The sequence below is a fragment of the Tursiops truncatus genome, chromosome 3 (genome assembly GCF_011762595.2).
Source record: "Tursiops truncatus isolate mTurTru1 chromosome 3, mTurTru1.mat.Y, whole genome shotgun sequence".
Taxonomy (NCBI): Eukaryota; Metazoa; Chordata; class Mammalia; order Artiodactyla; family Delphinidae; genus Tursiops; species Tursiops truncatus.
In genome coordinates, this window is record NC_047036.1 from 83,092,603 (window position 1) to 83,108,729 (window position 16,127).

The 16,127-nt window shown below is 35.6% G+C and overlaps 1 protein-coding gene across 17 annotated transcripts in view; it reads left to right on the forward strand.

Moving 5' to 3' along the window:
- Nucleotides 1-16,127, forward strand: part of PAM (peptidylglycine alpha-amidating monooxygenase) — a 279,664-nt gene that overhangs the window by 231,523 nt on the left and 32,014 nt on the right. For 12 of the 17 annotated variants that reach the window (XM_073802349.1, XM_073802354.1, XM_033853062.2 and 9 more), the window contains 2 exons: nt 5,946-6,266; nt 14,245-14,374. In XM_073802349.1, the coding sequence (XP_073658450.1) occupies nt 5,946-6,266; nt 14,245-14,374 (451 nt within the window). The remainder of the gene's footprint in view (nt 1-5,945; nt 6,267-14,244; nt 14,375-16,127) is intronic. The other 5 variants (XM_073802353.1, XM_073802355.1, XM_073802356.1 and 2 more) reach the window with 1 other exon arrangement.

Here is a 16,127-nt window from a genome sequence, read left to right on the forward strand (position 1 = left end):
GAAATGGCGGTTTATATTCTGAAAGATTACCAAGAGGCTCTTGATCACTTTAAAAATAAAAATGCCTGCCACAATTAAGATTTTATGCTGTCTAAAAGTAGGGGTACTTATTTTTTAATCCAATAATCTTAAAGCATTTTATTCAAAGAAAAAAGCATGGGGCACTTTTTCAAGGTATGTTTCCATCTTGTTTAGTTTGATCTTACCATATTCCTGAAAGTAAACCAGAGAAACTTCCATGCTGGTGGGAGGGAATACTGAGTGATCCCAACTAAATAGAAAAATGTACATTGAGCCATGAAATAGCTAACAAGCACACAGCTAACAAACTTGGAGTTTAGTTGGTAGTGTTTTAGACTCTCTTGTGTTATGCTGTGTTCCTTTTCCTGACACATTAGCTGCTACTTCACTAGTGTTTCCCAAATACCAAACCCACTCGGCCAAATAACTTAAAGACCTAGAGCGTTTCTGCATTTCTTAAGATAAGAATCAAAGTTTGAAGTGAGGAAAAGAAAGAAATAGAACTCACTGCAGCCTAAAATCATCAAGGAAAAATTTTTATCTTTACTAATGCAGAAGCCATTTATAACACAGTATTCATTCCAGAATTATTTATTGAGTATCTGCTATAATAGGAACAGTACTAATCACTGGAAATATGACAATATATAAGAAATGAGAGGGGGTTATTTTTATATAAAATCACATTTATACCTTGCCATTTGTCCCTTCTCAGATAATTTTCATGTACGAAAAAAGTTTTTTTGGATCATCTTAGAGAATTTTATCATACATGTAAGGCATATTGCCAGTGGTAAGTGAAAACTATTAAAGAGAATAGAAAATAGAAAACTTTTCTACTTTTTCAAGCCAAAAAGAAACCGGTCATTATTCTTTAGGCCAGTTTTTTGCATATACATTGTATATGTATGTATTGACTAATTTATTAGAGTCTTATAATAAAAAGAAGACAAGCCAGGATAGGACAAAAAAAAAGAAACTTGTTCAGTTAAATCATAAACCTGGCACCTGAGCTCAGTAGACTGTTACTTTAAAAAGAAAAAAAAAATTAATATACTAAGATTGACAGGTCTGAGGTGAATTCACAGGAAAGAGATACAGCCAGTACAGAGAAGATAAGGTAACCTGGATCCAGTATAGTGATACTTAGAAGGTGGATCCCTCTGTCAGGCTGTCTCCTTCAAATCCAAGTGCAACATGCTGCCAGCTGTGCACCTTAGTACTGTGCCATTAGATTCCTCATCTAAAATGAGAACAGTAAGTGTTCCACGGAAGTTAAATGTGTTCTGTCGTATAAAGCACTCAGTAAAGTGACTTGGTCATGCTGAGCTCTCAAAAAGTACTAGCTGCTATTACTATTATTGTCATTTGTAGTTTATAAAGTACTTCTTTATATGTTATCTCTGTCGAGAATAAGTAGGGTAATTATACCTCCCAGTTTTTCCAGGATTGTACCAGTTTATGCCTAGTATAAATATTAACAACACCCCTTTCCTTTCTCAAATGTGTCCCAGTTTGGTAATTAAATTATATGGTCTGCTTAGCAGCAGGACCCAGAATAGAATTAGAGAATACTACCCCGAAACACATAGGTTAATTGAGCTGAGGAAAAGGGGTCATAACTGGGAAGTATCTAGGGGACGCAGGTTACCCTCAATCACAAGTCAGTTGCACAAGGGTCGAGCAGCTTTAATACCGTTCCAGACAGACTTTTCCATCGAAGGCAGGGGTGAGGGTCTGTTCTGAAGACGAAGGGGTAGTCCTCCAGCACGACAATTATGGGGTGATAAGAATCTCAGATGAGTACTGGTGGGAGGGAGGGAAAAGGTGATGTTGACAAATCGGCATCTATGAATCAAATGACTTTGTGATTCACTGGTGAGAGAAAAATGAATCTAGTTTTCTGGATTGATGGTCCCAAAACATGGTTTCATCGCTGAGAGAGATACTATAAAAAAAATAATAAAGTATGGGGAGAAGATTAAGCACCCAGGTTTAGACATGTTGAGTTCAAAATCCCATTGAAATAGACATTCAATCCAAGTGGAAATTTCCAGATGGCAGTTTTATGTACCACTAGGTTCTAGGAAATCTCCAGATTTTGGAGTCACTTGTCTGAATGTAGCAGCTTAAGCTTTGTGAGTGGCTGAGATCACTTAGTAGGAAGAAGTCTTAGCCAGGGACAATAAAAGTATGCCAGGGATAGACCTCAGAAAACAGGAACATTCCATATGTTGGGCAGAATAAGAGGAAGCCAAGATGACAGGTGAAGATCTGGAAAGAACAATATTGTAAGGAGAGAGGTTCTGAAGGAACTATGAAAGTGCTACATGCCACCAGTAGGTCAGGATGAAGAGTCTATTGGCTTTGGCAACTAGGAGCTCTTCAGCAACTCATGCAGAAGCCATACAGGAGTGAAGTAGGGAGTGGAAGCAAATGCCTTCGATTTAGGAAGAAAGAGGATATGAGGAAGGATGAAGCAGCACATAACCCCGCACTGTCCAGTATGGTAGATACTAACCGCATGTAGCTGTTTAACTTTGAATATAAATGAATTAAAAGTAAGTAAACTTAAAAGTTAAGTTTCTTAGTCTTACTGGCCACATTACAAATACTCAATAGTCCCATGTGTCTAGGAGCTATCATATTGGCAGCACAGGTATAGACTATTTCCATTATCATAGAAAGCTCTTGTAGATGGTGTTGGAACTTGTTAAAGAAAGAGGGAAAATGAAAAAGCTTGAAAGACATACTGTGTCAGAGGAGGGTCTCTTCTCACCTCCATGACCACTCAAGATAAGCCCAAAGTGAGTGTGTTTATAGCCTGAGTCAAATCTTTGGCAGAGTAATTGTATTAGAAAAGGAAAGAAAAAGGAGATGGGAAAGGCCTTAGAAGGCTCAGGGAGGGCTGGCATCCAGAACACTGGGGTAGGGATAGTTCTTTCTCCAAAAATAGACTGATAAAAAAAAAAGAGAGAGAGAGAAAGTGCAGAAGTGCAGGTACAACCTTCTTTGGCAAAATCAGGAAGCAAATCACAAAGGCAGCCGTAATGACTTGTTGAGAAAATAGAAGGCTGTAAACTTAAAGGTGGCTTTTTTCCATTATGAAAATACCAATACGAAACAGAGACTGATTTTGAAAAATTTTAGGTAAACAATAGGTTGAATCAGATGCATGTTGCAACTAGAGTTTATATCTTTGTCATTAGTAATTATAATAGCTATAATTTAGTGATATCTACTTTATGAAATACACTGGACTGGGCATTTTACATTAACTATCTTCTTTAAATCCACAAAACAATTTTTAAGGGTAGTTGTCATTATCTATTTTAAAAGGCTAAGTAACTTGCTTAAAGGCACAGAAAATAGCTATTAAGTGTCAGGGGTTGGATCCGAACACTAGTGTGAAATGCAGACCAGACATCGGGTAATAACAATACAAGGAAAGAGCAGAGTGCTGTAGGTGCACATAGCAGCAATTGTCAAGGCAGGCTTCTTGGATGTAAGTGATGCCTAAGTAGCATCTGAAGGTTGAGGAACTAGTTGATTACTAGGGAAAGAATGTCCCAGGAAGAAGAAACAACATCTTCTTAGAGTTGACATTCAAGGAAGTAAAAGTCCAATATGGCTATAATATAAACTGAAAAGAAAAAGAGAATATTGAGAAATGAAACTGGGGTAGAGACCACCCAACTTCCTCTGTTTATATTCTATTCCATCCATTGTACTCAAGGTTAGGTAGATTTCCTCAATCACGATCTTAATATGACTAAGAAAGACGGTTAACATTTTGGGATTTCATATACTCCATACACCAGAAGAGAAAAAAAAAGAAACCTTTTTGGTTTGTGTATAAGAATGTAAGAGATAGCCATCTAGTGGGCTCCTGCATGTAACCTCTAGAAGTGAGATGCTGCTCTGAAGCTGTGTTCTCACAAGGCCAGTGCATTTGTGTGAAGCCAAGCCTCTTACGTTGCTAAATTTTTGTTTTCCTAATCCAGTGATCATTGTAAATGATCATTTCAAAGGAACCGAGTACTCTGTATTTGGTATTTTATCACAGCTTTTAGATTTTTACTGACAAACCTCAATAACTATGCATAGTTCTAAGCCTGTGTTCCTCCATCAACATTAGCCTAATGTCATGGATTCAAGTTTTAAAATTGTGTTCTTTTTCTGTTCCTGAAGTCATCTTGTTTTCATCTTCTATATAAAATGTTTCATTGCACAACAGCGTATTAAGCTATTTATATTTAGTGTGTGGGGCAGGACAATTACACAGTAATGGGTTAATTTCTTTTCTCTAAGGCAGAATGCCACTGTGGCCTACCAGAATTGGTTGCATTGTAATTTGCTTTGTTCATTTTACTGATATTGGCCCTAATACTTGGTAATTATTTTCTGATTGAAGATCTCACCTAGGATAAGCTGCTTTCATGGGCAAGAATTGAAAACCTACTTTGAATCATTAAACCAAGATTATTTATAAACATGACAGGATCTCAGCATCATTTTGGAAAGACTTCATATCGCCTTGCACCAATATTTTAATAACATATTCTTTAGTGGAATGTATCCTGCCTAAACCAGTTATTATTTTTATTTCCTAATGGTCATAAAAAAGATTTTATAAATGTTTTCTGATCATGCTATAAATGTAATTAAAACATAAGCAAAAGGACTCCACAATCATAAGTTTCATTAGCAGCACTTAGTATAGAGTGAGAAAAGGAAGAACTGTGGGTTTCCTTTGGGTTTGGGTTAGAATAGCAGATTTATGATTCCATAGAGAATATACATGTTTCCCATTCACACAGTTGATGTGAATGGATTTGAAACCATAGATGTAACTGATGAGGATTAAAATGCTTCATGAGCCTTCCATAGTCATATTTTGTATCTGTTGTAATATTTTATAAATAGTTTGTTTTCATGGAATTATATTATCATATCCAAGTTTACTTCTTAGTACAGGAAGACATGAAATACATTTCAGTGATGTATCATTCCAATGATACTAGTTTGTTAAAATCTCTTTTGCTTGAAACTGTTTTAAAAATATTCTTTTCTCACAAAATTATTTTTCTGAAATTTATTCGTTTCTTATTTAAAATAAACAACTGGAGCTACTTACATTAACACAGTTAACAAAATAATAAAACTGGTTTTCCAGTTGCCAAGTGGATGTTAGATTTTTTTGTGTTTTATAGCACCTGCTCAAAAATATACATTTAATTTTTTTTTTTTTTTTTTTTCTGTACGCGGGCCTTTCACTGTTGTGGCCTCTCCCGTTGCGGAGCACAGGCTCCGGACGCGCAGGCTCAGCGGCCACAGCTCACGGGCCCAGCCGCTCTGCGGCATGTGGGATCTTCCCGGACCGGGGCACAAACCTGCATCCCCTGCATCGGCAGGCGGACTCTCAACCACTGCGCCACCAGGGAAGCCCAGCATTTAATTTTTTGTGGATTACACTTTAATAGGCTTTTAGAAGACAACTTCAAAGGGTTTGCCTGTGAAGATAGCTGTTTTCTGTTGTAGTGTTGATAATGTTTTAGAAAGCTGATGAACTCTGACTTCCAAATCAATCCAAACTAACCTTGTGAAAACCATTTATTAAAACATGCCCTGCAGTCACATACACATTATTTTGTTTCTACTATTATGCTAATAGAGATTATTTAGTGTCGTTGGCTCCTGAGATAACAGAAGGAAATGGGTGGTTTGTAAGATGAAATGTGAAGCATATTATTTTCTCATTGTTCTGGAAAATCATCTTTTTCTCCCCATGCTTGAACATCTGAGAGCAACCTTCCCTCTCACTTATTATGAGGAATCAGATGATATTATTTAAGGCACAAAATTTTGTAAATTTTGCAATCTTATCAACTCTCCACCCCTTATCTCTTCTCTTTTTTTCACAGGTGATTTCTATTCACTACTTTCCAAGCTGCTAGGAGAAAGGGAAGATGTTGTTCATGTGCATAAATATAATCCTACAGAAAAGGCAGAATCAGAGTCAGACCTGGTAGCTGAGATTGCAAACGTAGTCCAAAAGAAGGATCTTGGTCAGTCTGATGCCAGAGAGAGTGCAGAACATGAGAGGGACAATGCTCTTCTTGTCAGAGACAGAATTCACAAATTCCACAGACTAGCATCTACTTTGAGGCCAGCAGAGAGCAGAGTTTTGTCATTACAGCAGCCGCTACCCGGTGAAGGCACCTGGGAACCAGAACACACAGGAGGTGCGTTTAGGGCTTCTTTTAAAGAATAAAATGTGAAACGCTACAATCCACATAAGCAAAATCTGAAGGGAATAAAAATTAATGAGTGAGAAAGCTCATCAATGAAAAGGATTTATCATTAGAAAAAACATGACTCAGATTTGGGTTGTCAGATGTCACCTTTGTTTGAGGAGTTTTTCTTTTTGTTTTGGTCCAGTACTATCAATACGTAAATTCAATCTCTGTTCAGTTGATGAGCCAGAATTACTAAGACCCAAAATCTTTGGATCATATTGGGAAGGGTGGCATATGAAATTCAGGGTAACAGATTCTTACAAAATCAACATTCTCCATTTAGTTCAATGGGAATAAACTGAAAATTCAAACCTGATATGTAAAGTCCCGGTGTATGAAATGGTTATACACTACCTTCCTTTAAGGTAATTAAATTCCTCTCAGAGGAATCTTACACTTCCAGCGTTCTCATCCAATTGACTTGTAAAATGTAACCATTTTTATGACTTTGATTTCTTGAGTTCCATTATCAATTACTATCTTAATTGGAAAGTTGAGTAGTTATATCTGAAGGGACCTCCAGCAAGTCAGTAACTATCAGATTTATCTTTACTTCTAACCAGGATTGGCTTCTGTAATTAGAGGACAATACCTTATTCCCTTCAGGTTTCTGTACCAGCAAGCTATGGATGCCTCATCTTTGTCTTTAATTGTGTTGTGGCTTCTGTGATATTGATTGTGTTTCATGTTACTTGCTAATGTGGAAAGCCAGATAATACAGCATGTGGAGATAATCCCCAAAAAAGTAACGGATATGCATGCATGGCAGCTGTCCATGCGTGGGCTGGAATGGCACAGGCTGCCAGCTTGATGTTTTCAAATAGAGCTTTGCAGGAAACCATAAATTATTCAACACCCAACTGATTTTTATTTATAATTGAAAAAAATTAGGATGCAGTGCCTTTTGCTAACACAGGAGTTTCAATCATTGACCATTAGGACTGGCCTAATAGTCTCTATGAGATGTTAAATGGAGCCCAGATTTTTACCTCTTCATATTTAAACAGGGTCAGCCCTGCTCTAACTCCTTCTAAATTTACCTAATAAAACTGTGTTTCTCAAGAGGTGGTCCCTGGACCCTCTTGCATCAGAATCACCTAGGGTGATTATGAAAAATCTAGACTCCTGAATCCTACTGAAGACCAACTGAATTGACATCTCTGAGTATGATGTCTAGAAATCTGCAGTTTATCATGCCCCTATCCGTTTCATAGAAAGACTGGAGTGTCTGTCTGAACGTCTATATTAAGGACAGTAAATTGTAACCCGAACAACATATAAATATAAAAGGGAAAGGGGCCTCTTTGGTGAGAATACAATTCTATTCAAGCATGAAGTGTTAAGAGTTGCATCCTGCTTTATTCTATGACTTGTCTTTTTTTTATTGAAGTATTTATTTTTTATTGAAGTAACATTGGTTTATCACATTATATGTGTTTCATGTGTACAACAGTATATTTTTATTTCTGTAGACCCTACAGTGTGCTCACCACCAAAAATTTAGTTTCTAGTTATCTATGACTTGCCTTTATTACTCTTTGATGTGAAATAATATCATGGTCATTTATAGGCATCATAAATGTCAATGTAAAAATCACAGTTTGACTTAAGGAATTGTATTCCTAAAACCTACTTAGTTTTTCTAAGAAAGAAATGCTTAAAATACTCAAAATACACTTACTGGCCAAATCTCCTTATACCTTCCAAGGTAGTCAGAATGGCAGTGACCAGGAAAAAAATGTTCCTCCAGGATCTGGTTCAGAAAGTTTCCTTTCATTTTAAGTATGTGGGTGAATGTCACTGAAATAAATAAAACAATGAGTTACAGAAACAGAGCACAAATTCTAGTTACAGGAAGAAGATGTGCATATATTTCCTTTCTGAAATGACTTATTTTAGTGTTACTTCACTGCTCTGATTCAAAATTTTTTAAAAATTAAATGCAAAATAACAAAACTCATATTTAGGTAAGCTATTTCTAAAAGTCTTTTCAATTTTCTTTCACTGTTTACCATAACACTATCTAATATCTAACTTTAATTAAAGAAAGGCACTTAATAAGTGCTATATGTTAACAATAATTATGATTATAATTGCTACCATTAATGTCAAGTTGGACTAAGATTTCAAAAATTTAAACACCAAAGTAGTTGGTGTTTTATTATTTATTATTTTAATTACTTATTAAATATTAATTATTTTAGCTTAAGTAGCATCCATGAGAGAATTTTCTTGCAATGTGTAGGAAAGCTGCAAAAATTGGCACTCTGAGTTGATAAATTGAGAAAATGACTTGGCAGTGTTCTACCGTAATGGGAGTTTGTGGCTCTTCAAATCGCTGATCACTTACATTGATCTGCCTTGATGTTTTCCTGTAATATGTGATGTACAGTGTGAAAATATGCAACCTGGTAAATTGAGAGGCAAATGCACTCCTTTTTACACTTAACAGTTTGGTTTCTACCGTTAGTTTGACATCTATATTGAGACAGCATTAATAGAGTAGAAAGGAAATCATAGTCTTTATTCTAGTTGCCTTCTGGAAACTAGATTCATTGAAAAATAAATTTAAAACTGCAGACAGCTATTCTCTTGCTGTCAGATCTGATTGGACTGCTATTTGCTAGCATATGGAAGCCTGATTCAACATTTGTTACACACCCTTGGACATCAGAAAATACATCTGCATTTGTGTGATGCTTCCCATCAGATAAGAGAATGCACAGAATCTTTAAATATTGTTATGATACATTTACATTTTACTTAATTTCTATGGACAACTTTTTCTTGACTCAGAGTCCATTACTTTTAACATATTTCAGTCATATGCTGACCCCTAGGTTCAAGTCTTATAGAATTCCCAGGGTAAAATAAAGCATTCAGTAGGCTGAATTTTCATCTCTGGAGGAGAGGAGAATAGTGAAAACAAACCCACACATAGCCCTTACTGTGAGCCAGGCTAAGTGTTTTAGATGCATTAACTCATTTAATTCTCATAACAACCCTATTTATAAACCCATTTATAGAGGAAGAAACTGAGGCATAGAAAGGTCATGCCATGGATCCAAAGTGCCACAGCTCAATAAACCAACATTCAAAGCCAGGCAGGTTTGCTCCAAGTCTTGGTTTTTAATCACTTTATTACTCTGCCTCTCACAATAAAATAAAATAATAGATAGATAGATAAGATAGATATGCTGGTTTTTTCCAATCATCCCATCATCTTGTCTACAACTGTAATAACTCTAGGTGTAGATTGCCTTTGGTCATACTTTCTCAATCAATATCCAAACAATTTGACTAAGGTGAGGATTCGTTTGCAGTTAAATTTTTAAAAGAAAAGGAACTCTGCTAATACTTCTGATCCCCTAGTTATGTCTTAATTCTCTTCCTCACTTCACTCCCACTAAATAAGACCTTATAATTATTCCTGTTTTCTTTCTCACTTGAGTATAAATATTTCTCCTATAGTTTCAGTTAATTATAGTTATTGTTGGCACTTCTGATGAATAACAATCCCTGACCAAAATAAGGCATCTTTTCCTCACTAAACGAGAATTTGCAAGTGTAGAAAGAGCAACCACTTTATTTTGTTCTTGTTGTTGAAATCTTCTACTGATTTCACTAGGGTCTTTTCCTTAAGATTAAATATGAAGAGCCTTGTTATGGTGAAGTTAAGTCATAGTCCTAGGTTTGAAATTATGTTTTTTCTCAACTTTGTCTGTTAGTCCTTATGTACACAGATAAATGAAAATGCCCTTTTAAATGCTTATTAATAATTTCATATGAAAGCAGCATTGATTACTAACATTAATCTTTTCTGGAAAGGTGTAATTCATTAATCCTCTTAGTGATTTATTGATACAATTTTAATAGTAATATTTAATTTTTTTTTGAGAGTAGTAACTTTTTTTCTAAATATATGGTGGAATATGAGGCTGCACAATTACCTTTATTTATAATGAATACAAAGATTCTTCTGAAATAATCCTGTCGTTTGACATGTGAATTTAGAGCAGCTGACACTTGGAGTTGGCTTGCCCAAGGTCACATGTAAGAAATTTGTATTTAATTTTCAAATTAAAACTGTAAGTCTACAACATTAGTCATACACTGAATTACTTCTTAGATAAAAACTAAGAGGAATCTGAACTCAAATTTTTAACTTTTCCATGATTGAAAATGTTAAGTTTAAGTTAGAACCCAAATATATTTTGTCATACAATTTTTAATAAGGATTTGAAATATTTGTAATTGAGGATTAGGAAATAATCACCCTTGCTATTGATGACTGAAGTCTTGCCCAAGCCTGTATTTCCTTTTTTATGAATAGAGAAAATGACCTGGGATGAGTCAGTCCTGTTCTAGCATTCTGTGATTCTCTTATAAAGTTGGGCAGGGATTGGGAAAACATCAGTATTTATTCCATATCCATACAGCACTTGTCCTCAATGACTGCTTTGTTCTTGATCATTTAATCTTAAAGAGAACAACCTTGAACTGCCTAATAATGAAAAAGATGACACTGGAAGCAAAAACATCAATTAACTGAGGTAGTGTTCACAAAAGAGGACGTGAACTCAGTTTTCCTTTAACTATTTTAGAATTTGTAATTAACACAAAGACCTAGGTTTTGAGGTCCTGAAAGTTTTGAGGTCTTGGCTGGGTAATCTTAATAAATTTACAATGATATTTTTAAATGAAATTCAAAATAATTTAATATAATTTCTCTGAACGTTCTTGCTGTGCACAAAATAGTTCTTTGCATTGACAAAAAGAGCAAAGTTTCTTACAGTGTTAACCCTCTTATATATTTCCTCACATATCACCTTTGCTGTTTTGAAAATTTACCAAAAGTATATAAATATGTTCTAGATATTTACACTGCTTTTTCTTCTTGAAAATTCCCAACCAAAAGGGATTCTTATAAGTGACAAAATAGGTAAACAACCCATTAGGCAGTGCTTTTTGAGTGCTTACCAATCTAAGATCAGTGATAATTAGGGTTATTCACAGCCAGATTAAGGTTCTTTATACAGTATTTCCAATATTTGATGAAATCCCCATTTGAAGCCAGAATAGGGTATTTACTGATATTTGGGACATTGCATATTTCTATCAGAATTAATATCTCTGCATTGCATATTTCTATCAGAATTAATATTTCTGAATCTTCCTTCATGAGCACCTCGCTTCCAGTACCTGTTGGTGGACCACTGAATAGAAAAGTTCCAGGAAACCTGACATTTGTTTATTGTCTTTAATGAAAATAATTAGCCAATTAGCTTTTTTTTTAGTCTCTTCACGGTAGCTTCAGCACAATACTAGGGGTAAAAAGAGGTAGTACAAGTGAACTAAAAGATTATAAGGGTGTTTAAATGCTAGTTGACAACATAAGCAAGTAGAGACTGGAGCATAGAGTTCAATTTAGTGCATTTTTTTGGCCATTACAATGGGCCAGGCCCCGTGCAAGACTTAGTGACAAAACAGTGAATAAGACATGATCCTTGCCCTCACAAAATTCCATCTAGTTGTAGTGGTGCTGGGCCCTGAGAAGATGATGAAAGCGACTAAATATCTGTATTGTTATGAGGTTCAAGTCTCCCTTGGAGCCCATCCAGAATCTTCAGGAGCTGCTGAATGAGTACAGAATGACCACCGAAAAGACAAGCTGTAACTGAGATGAGAATGAATGAAGTACAACCTGAGATTCAAGCAACTTAAAAATAATTTGAAACATTTTCTTTGGGGAATCCATCCATACGTCTCTAATTATAATACTTATACCCTGCTTCCTGAGTTCACTTTCAGAAACACAGTTTTTTTCATGTCACCCCATGATTGAAAACCTTCAGTGGTTCCCAGTCGCCTATAGTCACAATTTGCATCCTTTTCTCCTATTATGATAGATAATAAGCGTGATAGATGATGAATGCTATTCATCCTAGCAGCCCCATTTACATCCACTGCTGTGCAAATTTAGGCACGCCAGTTATTACTCTGCCCCCTTCTCCCCAACTCAGGAAGACATAGCAAAACACACATGAGTGAGAATGACATTCTTGCGTGCTCTAATATATTTCAAAAGTAAATTATTCCCAAGCTTTGTGCTTTACTGCTATTAATAAAGTACTTGCAGCATACCTCAAAATTAATCACAGTATAGATCAAGACACCACAGCTCAAAACTACATTCATTAATTCATTGTTAAATCCATACCTTCGTGTGCTCTACAAATGTATATTTTCCTTCTAAACTAGATCTTGGGGTCTGTTAATCCTGCCTGTCACTCTCATACCCGCTCCTGACATACACAGATATCCTTAAAGACATACAAATTACGTAAAGATCTTGAAACACATTCTGCAATTATAATCATCCTCACTTTCCATCTTTCTGACTGAAATATTCTCTGCCTACTTCTATATTCAATAAACTTTAAGTGAGAACACCTACCCTCGCCCAGCCAAGCCTCAGGAAGGATTATGGGCCCTTTCCTGTGTTCCTGCACTGTACTGTGTCATAAATATTTGCTTTCTGTTTTTTGTTTGTTTTTTGGTTATTTTTTGGGGTTTTTTTTTTTTTTTCATTTTATCCTATGAGTCCCTCTAGAACCAAAACCATGCTTTATTTCTTTGTGTCCCCAGAATCTAACATAACACTTTACATAGACAATACACTTAGGGAATATTTGTTGAATATGCCTCAGCAAAGGTTGTAGACACAACTGTTCCAGGCATCCTATAGATTGTGCTGTGTTATTAATTTTTGTTTTAAAAATTAAATGAGCAAAGGTAAGAATATTTTGAGTGAAAAGTTACTGTTTCCTGTTGTATAGTTGAGAGAATTATCTTAAAGTGTTTACTCTCACACCAGCATCCTCTCAGGCTTTCAGAAGCTGACTGTACAAGCCCTGTGTTTCCCTTTCTCCCTCCAGTCTTTAATGTTTATCTTTGAGGATTTCACTGCATGTTGCCACATCCTCCAGAGCCTATGGGAAGGAGAAAGGAGACTCAAACTGCTGCTTTTTTACTTCTCAGCATCTCTGTTGAAGCGTTTCAGAGGGAAAGAAATATTGACACTGATACAAAGGATTTCACAGCATCTTCATAACTTTATATCCTCAGTTAATATAGCTACTCTGTACATGGTACCTCTTTATTCATGAGCATTTTTATAAAAGGGGTTAACAATTGAACCTAGGTATTCTCTAAGTATAAGTGTATTCTGATCAGAAGTGAGAGTGATTGTAAATCACTCAGTCATAGAGTTCCTGTTATGTTTTCCTTTCTTGTGTTAGGAAACAGTGAAATATAAGCAGTGAAAGAATATCTCTCCATTCCCATTGTTATAGGAACACTAAAGTTAGGTGAAATGAGATTGGTATTTTACATAGTTCCTTGTACAAGGTATTATCAATGATGGTTTATTATAAGGTCTAATGTATTCTGAACATCCACAATTTACACAGAAGTTAGATGAGAAAGACAGACACACACAAACACACAGAAACGGGCTTATTGCCTAAGAATACTATTTATTTACAACATTTAAAAGCTTTGTATTAAAATCATGCCATCCATGTTGCCATATTTTTCAAAGATACTAATTTAAAGTAAGAATCTTGTTAAGAAGACTGTCTCAAATTTGCCCCTTAATGGCTTAAGGATAAACTGGTTTTACGAAGCATCTTATCAACAGGAAAAGAGCATATCCCCAAACAAGTTCACAGTCACTTACTTTATTCATAGCTCAGGAGGCTCCTTGGCATGTGCATGTGGTATATTTTATGTAGAGCATGGCTTGATTTTTTTTCTTTGCATCTAGTGACATTACTGCATGAACTTCTTATAATCATTGTGAATCTTCATGAGGTTATACTAGCTTTCTTTTTTACACTAAATGTATGGATTTATCTTTTAGATTTCCATGTAGAAGAGGCACTGGATTGGCCTGGAGTATACTTGTTACCAGGCCAGGTTTCTGGGATAGCTCTGGACCCTACGAATAATCTGGTGATTTTCCACAGAGGTAACCATGTCTGGGATGGAAAGTAAGTAATAATTTTTCCTTGAAGGAGTAAATGAAGATAAAAATAGCATGCATTGCTTTTCATTAAACTGAGAATAATGGTGAGAGAACTATCAAGGTTTTCTTTGAACTTGATTTTTGTGAGCAAAACATATTTGTTCTTTTAGTATATGACTGTGACACATAGAAAAGAGAAAGTCTTGTGCATTTGAAAACAATTAAGGTAGTTTCACAAACTAGTTTATGGAAAGAAGGCGATAACAGTCTGTGATTCTGCCTACTTAGCATTTTGCTCTCTCCCCCTTGAAGCTACCTTCACATTCCTAAGGAAAGTAACATTAAAGGCAGTTAAGACAGTACATGGCTGAGGCATTTCAAGACTTCAGAAAAAGTGCATCATGATCAATGATCAACGAAGAAAGTTACTAGTTGACTACAATAAAGCACTTCATTATTTTCATGTACTGGGTACAGAACCATAGTAAGGCCATGGGACTCTCCCTTTCCATCAGACTGCTCCCTGGCATGATAACAGTGCCTTCTGGAGACTGTAGTTAGAGCAGCTTGACCACCATATTATAGAAATAGTCAGTACCTTGGCCTTCACATTTCCATACAGATTAATTTTATTACTCAAATTTGCATTTTTCATGAGCACCGAAAACTTAAAGAGTAACAAGACTTGAGAATAACACTAAGACTAATATCCCGCTTTTCCCTCTGGGTTTCTCTTTCCAACCTTTTATTCTATCTTCCACTATCATCTTATAGGGAGTTTTGGTAAAGAAGTCTAACATTCATTGAGTGTTTACTGTGCTCCTGTGACTGTTCTGTTTACATAAATTACCTCACAACATTTAGGCACTGTTATTATCATCATCATTCACGTTTTACAGGTGAAGAAACCAAGAGGAAGTAAGTGTTCTGCCCCAGACCTCACAGTTAGCCTGGCAGAGTCAGGCTTCAGTTCCTTTCCATCTGACTCCAGAGTCAGCCTACTTACGCAGTTTGTTAAACTTACTGCCTTTTAGAGGATTACGAGCACATTTACATGATTGTATTTTTAAAAGCTTATTCCAAAATTTAGCAGGTTATCTTAATTCTCCTGAGTAATGAGTATCCATTTATCATGTGTTTTACCACAAATCTACATATGAAGGTAAATTTTTTAATATCTTATGAATTAAGTGTAATGAATCTCTCCTTTCAAGTGTACAACTGTAGGGTTTCATTTGGAAAATTGAGGATCCACATACACAGTTCAATTGTTTTCTTCCTCCATTTTCAGAGATACTGATTTAACTTAGGCTAAGCCTGCTCTGTCACATACGCATGTATGTAGTTTTCTTTGTGTAGTTGAAGATGGAATTCAATTAGCATTTCAAAATAGATTGATAGCTTTGTTACTGTTTAATTGTCCTTTCCAGTTGTCACACTCAAAAATGGAATCTGAGGAAGAGATCAATTCAGAGTTCAAAGCCATCGAACTCAGCATCCCTATTTATACATCTCTGTTACATCATCTTAGTCATTATTGAACATCTAATGATATTTTCACAAGCACTTTCAAAAGCAAACTATTACTATTCATTGTAGCATAATCTTCATTTTAATGAATATTGCTACATTTTCCGCATGGATTTCTAGCCACATTTTACCAGACGAGAAAATTACAGCATCATTTTCTCCCATTGATACTGTTTCAGCTGGCTAAAGCTAAATCGGACAAAGTCCAATTTTCCATTTTAATGTGATATTCATTCCAAGTAAACAAC